We start from the raw sequence: 17,527 nt of genomic DNA, 5'->3' as shown, positions 1-17,527 counted from the left end.
GAATTTCCTCCCGCAGCCCCCTGCATAAAATGAGGCCTGTGAGTACCTCAGTTTGGCAACCTACTGATGATTAGTAACTAATTTAATTTAGGATTTTTACTCGAATATTGAGTCCCAGAGCAGAAATTTCTGATTGTTAAGAATATTTGATTCCTAGCTTTATAGCTCCATTAATGTTATAAATAATGTAAAATGCTTTGCTTCATGCTTAACTTCAAATATGATATAAAACAAATTTAATTAGTTCTGGTTTAGACAGTAATATACTAGTTTATATTATGCGTTCATTACAGAATCGCACACTAATACTTTAGAAATGTGAATGTAACAAGTATGATTAGGAGAATATATATGATAAAGTATCATAAAAATTAGCATTGAATTGGACATTTTAAATACTAGCAAACTACCTTTGAACTTTCTGAACTGAAACAACTTCCCTGCAAGTGAAAGACAAATTTTGAGTCCCTTACTGAACTGATGCTAAGCAAGTGAATACAGCAGTCATTTGGAGCCTCCCTTTTGCCATATTTGTCTAATGTATCATGTATCAGGCTGATTACTATTTTCAGAAACAGTGTTCATGACTGAAATCCTACAGTTAACCTTTAGAAGATCAAAAGGAAATATACTTATTAAAAAGGTGACCCTAATATATACATTTTTTCTCTTTCTGCTTTATTGCTTGCATGTTTAGCAGCTTTTTTTCCCCTTTCATTTGTTGCCTGGAACTACTCAGTGTGCATTTAAAGGTCAAACGAAGTCATCTTAGGATGGAAAACTAACATATCAATTACAGGGCATAGCTGAATATTTTGGCAACAGTAATTTGGAGTTACCGTTTTAAAAGATTTGTTTTAACATACAGAGTGTTATTATAGCTGTTGCTAGCTGAAATTGTATAAAATTTAAAGTGGTTTTTAAAGGTTTTTTGCTTGAGATCAAGTGCTAAAAGATAAAATATGTCTGTATCTTTAATCGGAATTGTATTTACACTTTGCATGCACTTCCTCATCATAAATACTAAGTGTATTCATTATTTATAGTATACCAAAGTATCTCCATAGAGTAGTAGAATGCCTAACTATACTGTCTGTTAATATTTGCATCATGATTGTTCATATTCTGTTAAATATTAATATTTCCAAAAATGTTCCTTTCTTTTTCAGCCATCCAGTATCTTTTCTATTGATGAGTTTTAATAGTTACTGTTTTTTCACTGGAGATCTGCTTTTCCTGAAGTCTTTTTAGAGATATGTTATTCAAAACAGTAAGATATATCAAGCTATAGCTGACACTAGTTTGTTTTGTTTTTTAGGTGGTTGAACAGGGTATGTTTGTAAAGCACTGCAAAGTAGAAGTATATCTCACAGAATTGAAGCTCTGTGAAAATGGAAACATGAACAATGTTGTAACACGAAGATTTAGCAAAGCTGACACAATAGGTAATACAAGATCCTGTTTCTTTGTTAAACCACTGCTATTCGAAATTTATTTAAAATTCTATTTGCTCTATGCTGCTAAGATGAAAACCATTTTAATGGTTTATCCTTAGATATTACAGATTTCCAAGCTTGATACAATATGTCATAGCTTAAAGTTGAATTGTTTTATCATTTCTAGATGTGCTTTACGTTATTCAGTTCAGTTGCTCAGTCGTGTCCGACTCTCCGCGACCCCATGAATCACAGCACGCCAGGCCTCCCTGTCCATCACCAACTCCCGGAGTTCACTCAAACTCATGTCCACAGAGTCGGTGATGCCATCCAGCCATCTCATTCTCGGTCGTCCCCTTCTCCTCCCGCCCCCAAGCTTTCCCAGCATCAGAGTCTTTTCCAGTGAGTCAACTCGTTGCATGAGGTGGCCCAAGTATTGCAGTTTCGGCTTTAGCATCAGTCCTTCCAATGAACACCCAGGATTGATCTCCTTTAGAATGGACTGGTTGGATCTCCTTGCAGTCCAAGGGACTCTCAAGAGTCTTCTCCAACACCACAGTTCATTAGATGAGTCTAATATTTGTGCCATTTTATTTTTAAAAAATCAAATAATTATAGTTTTAATTTAGCATTTGAAAATATATGTCATATTTGTAACGAATTATAAATTAACGTAGAACTTTAAATACTTGCTTAGGTAAAACTTTGTCAGGTAATGTAATTATTAATAATTATAATTTACCCTTCTTAGCATGAAAAATGACTTGTTTAATTTGTTTTTTCTCTCATTCTTGGGAATCCAAATACAATAAATAGCTAATAAGGCAGTGGGCTTAGCATTATTATGACTCACTGATTTTTTTTTTAATATAATGAGTAGGATACAGAATTACAGTATCAAATGTGTGTGCCTAACTCCATCTATATATTTATATATCTGCATATGTTTATATATCTACCATCTGAGCCACCAGGGGAGCCCGTATATTTACATATCTACACAAATAGATGTATGTTAAAATACGTGTAAATTTTTAAAATTCTGCTTAAAAGCTACATTTTAATTTTAGATCAAGGATGTATTGAATAAACAAAACAAAGCTCATAGATTCAAAGAATAGATTAGCTGCCAGATGAGTGGGGTTTGGGGGTTGGGTGAAATGGGTGAAGGAGATTAAGAGGTATAAACTTCTGGTTATAAAATAAATCATGAGGATTTCATGTACAGCATGGTGACTGTAATCAGTAATATTATATTGCGAATTTGAAAATTGTTAAGAAAGTAAATTTTAAAAGTTCTTGTAACAAGGGAAAAAATGTTTTTAACTGTATGCTGATTGATGGATCACCAATTGATAAATTATTGGTGATCATTTAATGATGTATATAAATTTTTAGCCATTATATCACACACCTAATACTAATATAATACTGCATGTCAATTATACTTCAATTTTAAAAAGGAATATATTGAATAAACTGCTTTTTAAATGCATGGTTATGCATTTACTAACAATTGCAGTACTTTTTGATGACACAGCTGAAAATAAAAATTATAAATAGTAGTTATTTTCAAATAAAGTTCTTGGAAAAGAAAATTAATGGTAATAAAATTGATCTTATTGGAAAATGTAAATGGTCACTGGAGAAGGACATAACACTTAATGTAGAACTCAGCAAGAAAGCGAGATTAGCAAATTTATGAATTACACCTGTGTGACTTTCCTTGTTGAAATCAGTCATTAGATACACTTTATTTTAAATAAAATATTTCTGAATTTCATAAGTACATTTGACTTTCACCACTTAGCCGTTTCACTGCAAGAAAATACTTTTAACCCATAATTTTCATGAAGTAGTACCATTCTTCAGTACCTAATGCTTGGTTAATCCTAATGTTTCTGACATATATTATGTATGAATTTTTTATTCTCCCTCTCTTTATTTAGCTAAAACACTTACAAGTTGAGATGCAATTTCAATAAACTCATACAGTCATCTTTCTAAAGGAATACTTAAAATGTTAGAAACTCCATATAAATGTCTTTTTTATTACATTATGGTGGATAAAGTACTTAACTTAGCACGTCTCGGTTTTTGGAACATATTCAGGAAAGTAAAACATTTCTACATCCTGAAAACTGAAAATTTTAAATATAATTTATGAAACTACATTAATCATGTCATGAACTGTAGTTTCTGGGAAATGAGCAGCTCTCATATCTGTAATTCTTGTAACCTAGTCATTCGTGTGCCTCCTTCATGAGGATCCAGTGCGGCTGTGGTGCTGTTATCCCTCTGATAGGAATGCTAACTCAGTGTAAAGCCCCAAAGATCTGTTACTTATTTTTATTTTATATTGTACTATATTTTATTTATAGTGTTGTTTTTGTTTCAGGTGTATAGCAAAGTGATACAGTCATATATACATATACATATATATATGTATATATATTCATATATATATATATGAATTAACAAAAGCAGTTCCCGTCTTTTGATGGGGAGTTCGTGGTTTATAATGTAAATGGCATTATTTTGGGAGAGGGATAACTTAGGTAAGGCATTGGGTTTTTTTTTTTTCTTTTTGCAGCTTGAGGCAGTTGTAAAATAACTTAATGTAGCTTTTTGCAACTGTGTATTCTATAGTATTTTTTTCATTTGGTGATATTTTAACTGTTAATGCTTATGACATTGTGCTTTGTACCATTTATTAAATTTTAAAAATTAATTTAAAAAATTTTTTTTAATAATTTGTCAACTGATATTTGAATAACACTTATCCTTCCAGGCAATATCATGTCTTTGATGGAGACAAAATTTTTGCCATAACTATTTTACTGATGTTTCAGATGAAATTTGTTAGGGGAGAGGCTTCTACAAATGTCCCTATTTATTGTAAATAATGTTAGAAATGACCATCATTGAATACAGATTTGTATGCCTGTTTATTATATGTTAAATACAAATCTTGTAAATATTCATGAAGCTTTCAGAAGATTTAAGAAGAGCATTTGGAATCTTAAAAGACATCATCTTAGGAGGGATTGGGAGGGGTGTGGACCTCAGAGCTGTAGTAGTGAGTACTGAGATCATGGTTGTTTGGCTCACCATTTGTTTCAAGCTGTAATTTGAAGTACATTAGTGACCCCACTAAGGAGCTTCATGTCTGGAAAAAAAGTATCTACTTAAAAGGAGTATAATTTTCTAGTTAGTGTTATATGAAATGACAGCCATCAAATTTCAGTTTCTCAAGAATAAAATTCAATAATGCCAAACTAACTGAGCAAAGATCATTTCTTAAATGGCAAGTTAAGCTCAGTGACAAAAAATTTATGACCGTTGTTTCCAAACATAAAGTAAATTTCAGGTGGGATCTTGCCCTAATTTAAAGATAAATTTATTTTTTTTAAATAAGGACACGACTTCCTGTAATGTGTACACCTTTCATTCGCTATTTTTAAAAAATGTATTGAGGTTCCACATGGTGTTCCTGTAGTGCTTTATGTTTTCCTCCGTTTTCACGCTGTGTTGTAACCCATAGCTTATGCATTTGTTTCACCCACTGGATGCTCAGTTAATGTATTCATATATTGGATGGATGGATAGGTGAATGAATGGATGGATGGATGGTGAATGTAACAGGACTAGGATAGAGTCTTAATGAATCATTCATGGCCTTTAATGTTCTTTCAATTTATGCAGTAATTGCTCTCTTTTGTGTGTCTTTGTCTTTGGGTGTGTTTTTTTGGCTGACAGCACACATGGATTTTTAAATACTGTTAACTGATTTTATTTTCTAATAAAAAATTATTCATCCAAAAAAAAAAGAAATTACATTAATCATGATATCAAAATGTGTACACTAAGAATCTGTGTCCAACAAAGATTATCTGTTAAAATTAATTCAGAGACTTAATTTCTGAAATTTACAGCCAATTAGAATATAAAGAAACAACCAAAGATGGAGAAGCTGTATACAGTTAGCGAAAACAAGACCAGGAGCCGACTGTGGCTCAGATCATGAACTCCTTATTGCGAAATTCAGACTGAAATTGAAGAAAGTAGGGAAAACCACTAGACCATTCAGGTATGACCTCAATCAAATCCCTTATGATTATACAGTGGAAGTGAGAAATAGATTTAAGGGACTAGATCTGATTGATAGAGTGCCTGATGAACTCTGGACGGAGGTTCGTGACATTGTACAGGAGACAGGGACCAAGACCATCCCCATGGAAAAGAAATGCAGAAGAGCGAAATGGCTGTCTGAGGAGGCCTTACAAATAGCTGTGAAAAGAAGAGAGGCGAAAAGCAAAGGAGAAAAGGAAAGATATAAGCATCTGAATGCAGAGTTCCAAAGAATAGCAAGGAGAGATAAGAAAGCCTTCCTCAGTGATCAATGCAAAGAAATAGAGGAAAACAACAGAATAGGAAAAACAAGAGAGCTCTTCAAGAAAATTAGAGATTCCAAGGGAACATTTCATGCAAAGATGGGCTCGATAAAGGACAGAAATGGTATGGACCTAACAGAAGCAGAAGATATTAAGAAGAGGTGGCAGGAATAAACAGAAGAACTGTACAAAAAAGATCTTCACGACCAAGATAGTGACGATAACGTGATCACTGACCTAGAGCCAGACATCTTGGAATGTGAAGTCAAGTGGGCCTTAGAAAAACTGTGGAACATTCTGAAAGAGATGGGAATCCCAGACCACCTGACCTGTCTCTTGAGAAACCTGTATGCAGGTCAGGAAGCAACAGTTAGAACTGGACATGGAACAACAGACTGGTTCCAAATAGGAAAAGGTGTACGTCAAGGCTGTATATTGTCACCTTGCTTATTTAACTTATATGCAGAGTACATCATGAGGAACGCTGGGTTGGAAGAAGCACAAGCTGGAATCAAGATTGCTGGGAGAAATATCAATAACCTCAGATATGCAGATGACACTACCCTTATGGCAGAAAGTGAAGAGGAACTCAAAAGCCTCTTGATGAAAGTGAAAGCGGAGAGTGAAAAGGTTGGCTTGAAGCTCAACATTCAGAAAACAAAGATCATGGCATCTGGTCCCATCACTTCATGGGAAATAGATGGAAAAATAGTGGAAACAGTGTCAGACTTTATTTTTTTGGGCTCCAAAATCACTGCAGATGCTGATTGCAGCCATGAAATTAAAAGACGCTTGCTCCTTGGAAGGAAAGTTATGACCAACCTTGATAGTATATTAAAAAGCAGACATTACTTTGCCAACCAAGGTCCGTCTAGTCAAGGCAATGGTTTTTCCCGTGGTCATGTATGGATGTGAGAGTTGGACTGTGAAGAAAGCTGATCACCGAAGAATCGATGCTTTTGAACTGTGGTGTTGGAGAAGACTCTTGAGAGTCCCTTATACTGCAAGGAGATCCAACCAGTCCATTCTAAAGGAGGTCAATCCTGGATGTTCATTGGAGGGACTGATGCTAAAGCTGAAACTGCAATACTTTGGCCACCTCATGCGACGAGTTGACTCACTGGAAAAGACTGATGCTGGGAAAGGTTGGGGGTGGGAGGAGAAGGGGACGACGGAGAATGAGATGGCTGGATGGCATCACCGACTCTGTGGACATGAGTTTGAGTGTACTCCAGGAGTTGGTGATGGACAGGGAGGCCTGGCGTGCTGTAATTCATGGGGTCGCGGAGAGTCGGACACGACTGAGCGACTGAACTTAACTGAACTGAACCCCTTAAATACTTGATGTAAATAATGTGTTCTAGTTATTTTAAAGTTTCTTTTGTTTTTCTTTTATTTTCTTTATTCCTTACCTCATTTCTGTAGGAAAATTGCATGTAAATTATATGTGGCAATAAAAAGTCTTATTTTAGAATATCAGTTTACTGAAAAAAATGTTCTGAAACTCACTGTATGAAGATCTAAGTTTTAATTTCTGAACTCAAAACAAGTATTTCAGAATCTTTACGTTAGGTACTAGGTAAGGCAACCCACTCCAGTATTCTTGCCTGGAGAATCCTGTGGACAGAGTAGCCTGGCAGGCTTCAGTCCATGGGGTCACAGGAGTCAGGCACAACATAGCGACGAAACCACCACCACCACCACCAGGAATTATCAAGGAGACCATTTGTAGAGAATCTCAGCTTCAAAATGCTTATGATTTAATAGATTTTAATTTGCATAGTTTAAATTTACTAATACTTTAAAATGCTACATATTTTGGATATATATGCCTTAAAATTGTATATGAGTAAATTTTTTGTATAGCTGACACTTCTTACTGTATTGGAATGAGTTTTTCAAACCATGTTATCTGTACATTTGTGGTCATTAAACATTGGGGGGTAAAGAGAATGGAAAATATCAGAATACAAAACATCTACATATATGTGTAAACTGGGTCACAGTTCCTTACCATAGGTCCTAGTTTTAAAAATTTGAAAATCTGTATTAGAATATGTTTGCTTTCTAAACAAAAAGTTTTGTAAAAATTCAAATTACTCAAGTAAGGAATTTTAGAAACTTCATGGTTATAATTACCATAGTAGTTAGCAATTGCTGAGTAATTACTATGTTTTCGGCACTTTATAGGAAATTTCTTATTTAAACCTCAACGTTACTGTACCCTCATCTTAAAGGTAATGACACCTAGGCTTAGAAAGATTAGGTAATCTATGAAGATTCACCCTGGTACCAGGTGATAGAGCCAGTGTTTTGACTCCTTAACTAGACCTTTTATATCAGTGTCTCACCTCTTAATTTCCTGCTTTACACAATCTGTACAAGTGTTAATCGGATTGATTTTATTTTTCTAGAGCAAGTGAGTTTTGAAACAATAAAAAATTTGATAAGAAAGGAAATAAGAGATGTATATTTTTTCCCCTGAATGTTTTTTTTTCAATCTTATCTAAAAAGGATCAAAATAGCTATGTGTATGAAATGCAGTATCAGCTCAGTTCATTCACTTAGTCGTGTCTGACTCTTTGCGGCCCCATGGACTACAGCATGCCAGGCTTCCCTGTCCATCACCAACTCCCAGAGGTTGCTCAAACTCATGGCCATTTAGTCAGTGATGCCATCCAACCATCTCATCCTCTGTTGTCCCATTCTCCTGCCTTGTTTTTCCCAGCATCAGAGTTTTTCCCAATGAGTCAGTTCTTCACATCAGGTGGCCAAAGTATTGGAGCTTTAACTTCAGCATCAGTCTTTCCAATGAGTATTCAGGACTGATTTCCTTTAGAATTGACTACAGTATACAAATTACACAAACAGAATTTAAAAATATAAGCACCTGTTTTTGGTTTTTACCAAATTAATAACATGTTCCATTTTCAACTAATAATGCCTGCCTTGATTTATAATAAAAATGATGACAGCCATATGTAGGATCTAAATAATTTACCATATTCAGGACCAAACTACTCTGCCTTTTAATATTTTTCTCCCTAAATTGATATATTTAGATATTGAAGATGTTTCAATAAGAAAGGTAAAATATGTTTTTATTTATTCTCAATACCACTGAAAAATAATTTTATTATAAAATTTGAAAGGTGATTTGTTTTAAAATTTATTTTTATAAAATTTCTTAATAGAATTGCTTAACTTTCTTATTTAAAAAAGAAATGTTTGTCACAGTAATTTTATTTCTATTTTTTGTGTTAATACTTTTATCTCTTTATCCTTTTCATTAACTGCCTAATATTGTCAGATTAATTATGTATAGAAATATGCACATCTTCTCATTACCTTGACATTCTCACTCTGGTGATCTTGATCTGCACTCAGACTCAATCAGCAGTTCCCATAAATATACCCTAGGCTGACATTATCTACAACTGCACTTGCCATATATCATTTTAAGCAAACTGCTTTCTGACTGCCACTTCTGCTCCTATTCTCTCTCAAACTCACTAGATCAGACCTATCACTCCCTTGATTCTGCCTCTGTGATGGTCTCTAATTATTTCTACATTAATAAATCCAGTGCTTGAATTCTTCATTGTCTTAGTTCAGTTGCTCAGTCATGTCTGAGTCTTTGTGACCCCATGGACTGCAGCACACCAGGCCTCCCTGTCCATGACCAACTCCCAGAGTTTACTCAAACTCATGTCCATCGAGTTGGTGATGCCATTTAACCCTCTCATCCTCTGTCATCCCTTCTTCTACCATCTTCAAACTTTCCCAGCATCAGAGTCTTTTCCAGTGAGTCAATTCTTGGCATCAGGTGGCCAAAGTATTGGAGCTTCAGCATCAGTCCTTCCAGTGATTATTCAGGACTGATTTCCTTTAGGATGGACTGGTTGGATCTCCTTGCAGTCCAAGGAACTCTCAAGAATCTTCTCCAACACCACAATTCAGAAGCATCAGTTCTTCGGTGCTCAGCTCTCGTTATAGTCCAACTCTCACATCGATACACAACTACTGGAAAAATGATAGCTTTGACTAGACAGACCTTTGTTGGCAAAGTAATGTCTCTGCTTCTTGATAAACTGTCTAGGTTGGTCATCACTTTTCTTCCAAGGAGCAAGCATCTTTTGATTTCATGGCTGCAGTCACCATCTACAGTGATTTTGCAGCCCAAGAAAATAAAATCTCTCACTGTTTCCACTGTTTACCCATCTATTTCCCATGAAGTGATGGGATTGGATGCCATGATTTTAGTTTTCTGAATGTTGAGTTTTAAGCCCACTTTTTCACTCTCCTCATTCACTTTCATCAAGAGGCTCTTTACTTCTTTGCTTTCTGACATAAGGATGGCATCATCCGCATATCTGAGGTTATTGATATTTCTCCCAGCAATCTTGATTCCAGCTTGTGCTTCATCCATTCCAGCATTTTGCATGATGTAGTCTGCATATCTTAGCATGCCAGCAAAAATGTACATACTTATTTACTTTTCCATCTAGAAATATTTTCTCTTCACATGACTGCCAGTGCCCAAGTTCTTATTGGCTGCAACTTTTCAAAGTCATTTGTAAGGTGCTTTTCATATTTCTGACCTCAGAATAGCAGTGTGATATGCTTAGTCCTTGGATCTCCTTTCTTTTCCTTAATGTTTTACCCTGGCTTTCAGTCCTTTCTATATATTTATATCTTATATCTCCTACCCAAATTCTCCCTTAATTCCAATTTCAGCCATTCCATATCTTCATCTGTGTCTGATGAAAATCTAAGGATAACACGTCTGAAACTAAACACTTTCTCTTCCCCCTAAAACCTATACTCTTATTTTTCCCTGTCTGAGTAATCATCACTTGCACTCTTCTGATTGCTTAAACTAAAACCCTTGGTATCATTCTTATCCCCTTGCATTTCTCACCTGCATAATCTGGCAACATAACTTCTAAGCTTTCCTTAGAATCTGTTCTCAGTCTGACAGCTTAATGTTGCTTCCACTGTTACCACCTTGATTGGATTTCTGTAGTGGCCTATCTCCCATCCTTGACATTCTTTAGTTTGTTCTTTACTAGTAGCAAAAGTGAGCATTTAAAACGTCAGTTGGATCATGCCACTTCTCTACTCACAACCCCTCAGTGACTTCTCTTCTTAATCAGATAAAGTAGAATGCTTTCCTAACTACCTAAATTCTGTATGATCCTACAATTAGTACCTTCCATTCCGTTCCATTCCGTCACTCAGTCGTGTCCAACTCTTTGCGACCCTGTGGACTGTAGCCTACCAGTACCTTGACGGTCTTATATTCATCTTTCTCATTTCCACTTCAGGCTTCCCTGGTGGTTCAATGGTAAAGAATCTGCCTACCAATGCAGGAGATCTGTGTTCGATCCCTGGGTTGGGAAGATTCCCTGGAGAAGGAAGTGTCAGTCCACTCCAGTATTCTTTCCTGGACAGTGGAGCCTGGTGGGCTACAGTCCATGGAGTCACAAAGAGTCAGACACAACTTAGCAACTGAACAGCAACAAAATTCCACTTCAGCTACATTGGTGCACCTTGGTATTCTAAAACATTCCAAATACATCCCCATCTCAGGGCCTTTGTATTACCCTTCTCAAAATCAAAGGGGACATTTCCATATTACTTGTATATGTTATGCATATAAATATGTATGTATTGATAGGAAAAATGCCTAGAAGAAGAAAAATCAAAATGGTAACAGTGGTTATCTCTAGGTGGACATTTTATTTGTATTTTATGTATTTTTGTAATGAACAGGATTTATTTCTTCAATCAGGAAACAGTATTCACTTTTATAGAAAGACTAGAATGACCTCCTTCCTAGGTAATTTTCTGTCTTTTGTACTGCTTACATGGGTGTATCCACTTTGGAAGTTCATTATTATATACTGACGATTTGTGTATTTTTCTATATTCATTTACACTTCAATTAAAAAATCAGTGCTGCCAAAATAGAATGCAGTATTAACAGTATACTTATTTAATGTAATTTACCTTTAATTTAATTCACCTTCTGGCCGAAAGTGAAGAGGAACTCAAAAGCCTCTTGATGAAAGTGAAAGAGGAGAGTGAAAAGGTTGGCTTGAAGCTCAACATTCAGAAAACAAAGATCATGGCATCTGGTCCCATCACTTCATGGGAAATAGATGGGGAAACAGTGGAAACAGTGTCAGACTTTATATTTTTGGGCTCCAAAATCACTGCGGATGCTGATTCAGTTCAGTTCAGTTCAGTTGCTCAGTCGTGTCCGACTCTCCGCGACCCCATGAATCACAGCACGCCAGGCCTCCCTGTGCAGATGCTGATTGCAGCCATGAAATTAAAAGACGCTTACTCCTTGGAAGGAAAGTTATGATCAACCTTGATAGTATATTAAAAAGCAGAGACATTACTTTGCCAAACAAGGTCCGTCTAGTCAAGGCTATGGTTTTTCCCGTGGTCGTGTATGGATGTGAGAGTTGGACTGTGAAGAAAGCTGATCGCTGAAGAATTGATGCTTTTGAACTGTGGTGTTGGAGAAGACTTTTGAGAGTCCCTTGTACCGCAAGGAGATCCAACCAGTCCATTCTAAGGGAGATCAATCCTGGGTGTTCATTGGAAGGACTCATGCTAAAGCTGAAACTGCAATACTTTGGCCACCTCATGTGACGAGTTGACTCACTGGAAAAGACTCTGATGCTGGGAAAGGTTGGGGGCGGGAGGAGAAGGGGACGACCGAGAATGAGATGGCTGGATGGCATCACCGACTCTGTGGACGTGGGTTTGCAGCCATGAAATTAAAAGACGCTTGCTCCTTGGAAGGAAAGTTATGACCAACCTAGATAGCATACTAAAGAGCAGAGACATTACTTTGCCCACAAAGATCCATCTAGTCAAGGCTATGGTTTTTCCCGTGGTCATGTATGGATGTGAGAGTTGGACTGTGAAGAAAGCTGATCACCAAAGAATTGATGCTTTTGAACTGTGGTGTTGGAGAAGACTCTTGAGAGTCCCTTGGACTGCAAGGAGATCCAATCAGTCCAATCTGAAGGAGATCAATCCTGGGTGTTCATTGGAAGGACTGATGCTAAAGCTGAAACTCCAACACTTTGACCACCTCCATGTGACGAGCTGACTCACTGGAAAAGACTGTTGCTTGGAGGGATTGGGGGCGGGAGGAGACAGGGACGACAGAAAATGAGATGGCTGGATGGCATCACCGACTCGATGGACATGAGTTTGAGTGAACTCCGGGAGTTGGTGATGGACAGGGAGGCCTGGCCTGCTGTGATTCATGGGGTCGCAAAGAGTCGGACACGACTGAGTGACTGAACTGAACTGAGAACATAAACAGTACTATTGAACTAAGTTTGATTATGTAGGATAGGTGTGGGTTTTATTTTTTAAGAGAACATGTATTGTTAGGCTTAGTATTTTACAAATAATGTTTTGTCCAAAATTAATCAAGTATTCTAAAAGTTAGGGGTATTTTATATTTCTTCATATGTTATAAAATATTTTAAGTGTAATTTTCTTGAATCTAAGTTAAAGATTCATCTAAATATTGTACCAAAACTTAATAACTCTCAAACATGTATATACTCCTATATCTTACTTTACAGCAGATAAACTGCTCTAGGTTTTTAAAAAAGACTTTTCCCACTCAGGTGATTGGTTTAGAAATAAGGAAGATACATGGTTTTACCTTGGAATCAAGAGATTTTGACCAACCTCTCTTCCAAGACGGCACATTTTTTGTGTGTCTCCATCTTCTATTTAATTTCAGTTAGCTATTTAAACTGTAAATTATATTCAGCTTAATATAAATTATTCTTAAATTGGTTTTGTTGTAACAAAATTTCATCCTGTGGCATCTCTGAATCATACTTTAATTTCTCATTCCAACATATCATCAGAAAATACATTAATTTTATAATGCATAAGAAGTTAAAGTGCATCCTGTATAATGTAAACTATATTTTAGCATTATGTGACTGAACTCTTACCTTTGAGATATTAATTTCCCCAAGTAATTATCTGTCAGAGTTACAATTAGCATTTTGTTCCTAAAAAGTATAAAGTATACCCAGTCTCAAAAACTTGATTGTTTTATATATTTCCTACACATGTGTTTATCTTCTCTTGTTGTTATTATCAGTATTTTAAATTTAGGATTTTTATGCTAGTGAGCACTTATCTCTGTGTGTACATTATTAAATATTTATTATATTTACATATCTTTCCTCCTTAAATCTAGGTACAATTGAAAAGGAAATAAGAAAAATCTTCAATATTCCAGATGAAAAGGAGACCAGATTGTGGAACAAATACATGAGTAATACGTTTGAACCACTGAATAAACCAGACAGCACCATTCAGGATGCTGGTTTATACCAAGGACAGGTATTGTTTAGCAGTACTGTTTATTTTAAACATAGTATACATGAAACTTTTGAGACTCATAAACTTTATGGCTATCCTAACAATCTACAAGGGGCTCTACTATCTCTGATTTCCTCTTTTCTGACTCATCTGTTCTCTATCCCTGCTGGTCACTAATTATACACTAATTATAACTTCTCTCCTTGAGCTTGAGAATGACCTACTTTTTAAAAATAAATTATTTTCCATTGATAAATAACTAATATAATAAGAGATCAGCATACTTTTTGTAAAGGATCAAGTAATAAATATTTTTGTTTCACCGGTCTATATGATCTCTGTCACGACCACAACTTTGCCATTGTAGTAGCAAGAAAGTAATGGTAAACAATATCTAGAAAATTAATATGGCTATGTTCCAACAAACTTTATTTTCAAAAGCAGTCAGTGAGCTAAGTGAATTGTAGTTTACCCATCCCTGTTAGAATTGGTCAACCCCCAGTTTGGTCTTTCTTTATGATATAATCCAAACAAATGAATGCTTTGAGAAATGAAGATTTCTAGACACAATCAGCAAGTCTTACTGATTCTCCCTTCCAACTCTCTCTTTCATTAATCTCTATTCCATTCCCAGCCCTTATCTTTCAGTAATGTTTTAACAAATCTCTCTGCTTCCAGTCTTTTCATGTCCATTCTCAATCTTCCATATTTCTGCCAGAATACCCTTTCTAAAATGTAAACCTTATTATTTCCTTTCCGCTAATCTTCCCTGGCTCCTTAACAATTAGATAATGAGGTCCCAGCACCTTAACATAGCATGCAAGTCATGGTTTGTCCTTTTACCTTATTCTTGCAGCATCTTTTGATTACTCTTGCCTTTTGATTTGCATTCCTAACAAAACCTAACTGAACTACTTATAGTCTTTAAGCCTACTATGGTGTTCCATTCTCTTGTTCTTTGATATATGTTGTTTCATCTACCCATTGTACCCTTCTCCCCAATCCCTGTATTCATCCAAAATAAAATTCTTTTTAAACATCCAAATATTGAAATGAAGCTTCCCATCCTATCATGTAATCTAATATGATCAGATTATCCATCCTTCCAATTCCAATGTCAAATCATTTCTTCAGCCTTTGATGGTCTGTTTGTCTCAGTATCTAACCGAGGCATAGAATTTTTTTTACTTTGGAGAAAAAATTTCTCCCTTAACTTCCATAGTGATTTACATATATGTCTTATATCATTCATTGTATACTTTGCTGTGCTTAGTTGATCAGTCGTGTCCGACTTTTTATGACCTCATGAACTGTAGCCCGCCAGGCTCCTCTGTCCATGGGGATTCTCCAGGCAAGAATACTGGAGTGGATTGCCATTCCATCCTCCAGGGGATCTTCTCAACCCAGGGATCAAACCCACGTTTCTCGCATTGCAGGTGGATTCTTTACTGTCTGAGCCACCAGGGAAGCTTGTATCATTTATTGTATACTTCAGTTACTTATATATTAAGCTCCCTGGCTAAACTATGAAGTCCTTGTTTTAGTTGGATTTTGTGTCCTAAATAGGACCTATATTTTCGTACCTATCACAGAGCCTACTGCTCCAATATATGGAAGTTTTTGCTTTGTTCTGTGTTAATTTAAAATTGATATGTGATGGAAATTGTTCCTACTATAATCAAATATTGTCCTGAGCTGTAAAACAGTGATTTTCACACCTACTTTAGCCATTATATTCTTAAGTAAAATCTTACAAAATCTAATATGTATTCCAGTTAAAAGGGTTATCCAGTTGAAACTGATTGAGACATTTGGAACTACTGGCTACTGGACACTCCCTTCCTTAGCCATCCAACTCCTCTTTCTCTCTTCCAGTAGAAAGAGGTTACCATCCATCAGGCCGTGAGGTAGCTCCAGGGAGTACAGTTTAAAATATGTACTCCAGGGAGTACAGTTAAAATATGTAGGATTACTTATTTAAATCTTTTCAGTAATTGATTCTGTGTAATAGCTATAATTCTCCTTGTCATGTATATTAGACTGAAGCTTAGAGAATTTAAGTAATTTGATATTCTTGATAGGAATGCATTTATCAGAATGAAGATGACAGAATTATTTTAATAAGAAGACTAAATATTTTATTAAACATTCTTATAGAATATCTTTAGAGACATTTGATCTTTTGAAATAGAAATGGTTCAGAGAAAATGCGTGAAATTTCTAGATTTTGTACGTTATTTTCTAAATGATGATGAATGAACTGAACACTGTCTTAGACTTAAAAGAATTTTTTTTTCTTACTGAAATAGAAAGTATCCTCATGAGAAAGTGAAACAAAGATACATTATTGAAGAGTTTGCCTCTCAAAATAGATGGTCTTTACCTCTCTTTCTTGTATGTGTATGTTCAGTTTAATTAAATCTTGAAATCTTTTTAAAGATATTTTCATTTTGAGTTAAGGTTTTAACCATGAGCGATGAAAATTTTATTCAGAAAATGATACATTTGAGTAAAGAAATGAGTTTTAGCATTTCTGATGGCATTCAACATTAATTGTAAACACGAAAGGAATTTAAATTACAAATACTGCTTGGGATTAAAGGTTACAGTTAAGCTTTAAATATTTTTTTGATTCTTCAGCTTTAGGATCTTCCTTTAAAAAACAAACCGTAAGCAAAGATATTAAATATATACCTTTGACATTTTCTGTAGCTAAACTCTTTTGCTTTATAGCTGATTTAAGTGCTGCTGGAGACAAAGTTTATGTGTGTATGTTTTTTTAATAAAGTATAATTTTTACTTAAATGTCTATACAGTTATAAGTTGTAGCATAGGAAATCCTTCCTTCAGAAGTTAAAAATCACTCAGCAAACTCAATTTTATAAACATGTAAAACTATGTAAATACATGACTGCTAAGGTAAGTCACTTCAGTCGTGTCCGACTCTGTGTGACCCCATAGACGGAAGCCCACCAGGCTCCCCCACCCCTGGGATTCTCCAGGCAAGAATACTGGAGTGGGTTGCCATTTCCTTCTCCAAAAAAAATACATGAAATACTTGACTATATCATCCTAAACCAGAAATTGAGCATAATGGTTAATTGTCTGTGGTAGGTAGGGAGAGGAATATGATCAGGGAGGTATCAGGATGGCAGATATACAGTGCACTATTCTTAATATATTGCCTATACTTCATGTGTGTTTCGGGAGTTTGTTTTTTGTTTTCTGGTCAAGCTGTGTGGCTTGCAGGATCTTAGTTCCCCACCCAGGAATTGAAGATGTGCTCCCTGCACCAAGGGCATGGAGTCTTAACCACTG

General features: G+C 35.6%; 1 protein-coding gene across 3 annotated transcripts in view; it reads left to right on the top strand.

Moving 5' to 3' along the window:
* USP15 (ubiquitin specific peptidase 15) overlaps nucleotides 1-17,527 on the top strand; it is a 145,029-nt gene that overhangs the window by 54,135 nt on the left and 73,367 nt on the right. For 2 of the 3 annotated variants that reach the window (XM_055396118.2, XM_055396119.2), the window contains exons 4-5: nucleotides 1,319-1,445; nucleotides 14,085-14,230. In XM_055396118.2, the coding sequence (XP_055252093.1) occupies nucleotides 1,319-1,445; nucleotides 14,085-14,230 (273 nt within the window). Of the gene's footprint in view, nucleotides 1-574; nucleotides 644-1,318; nucleotides 1,446-14,084; nucleotides 14,231-17,527 lie in introns of those variants that run through there. The other variant, XM_055396120.2, reaches the window with a different exon arrangement.

The sequence above is a fragment of the Moschus berezovskii genome, chromosome 6 (genome assembly GCF_049115385.1).
Source record: "Moschus berezovskii isolate FMDL1 chromosome 6, NW_MosBer_1.0, whole genome shotgun sequence".
NCBI lineage: Eukaryota > Metazoa > Chordata > Mammalia > Artiodactyla > Moschidae > Moschus > Moschus berezovskii.
This window is presented reverse-complemented; position numbering and strand designations above follow the sequence as displayed.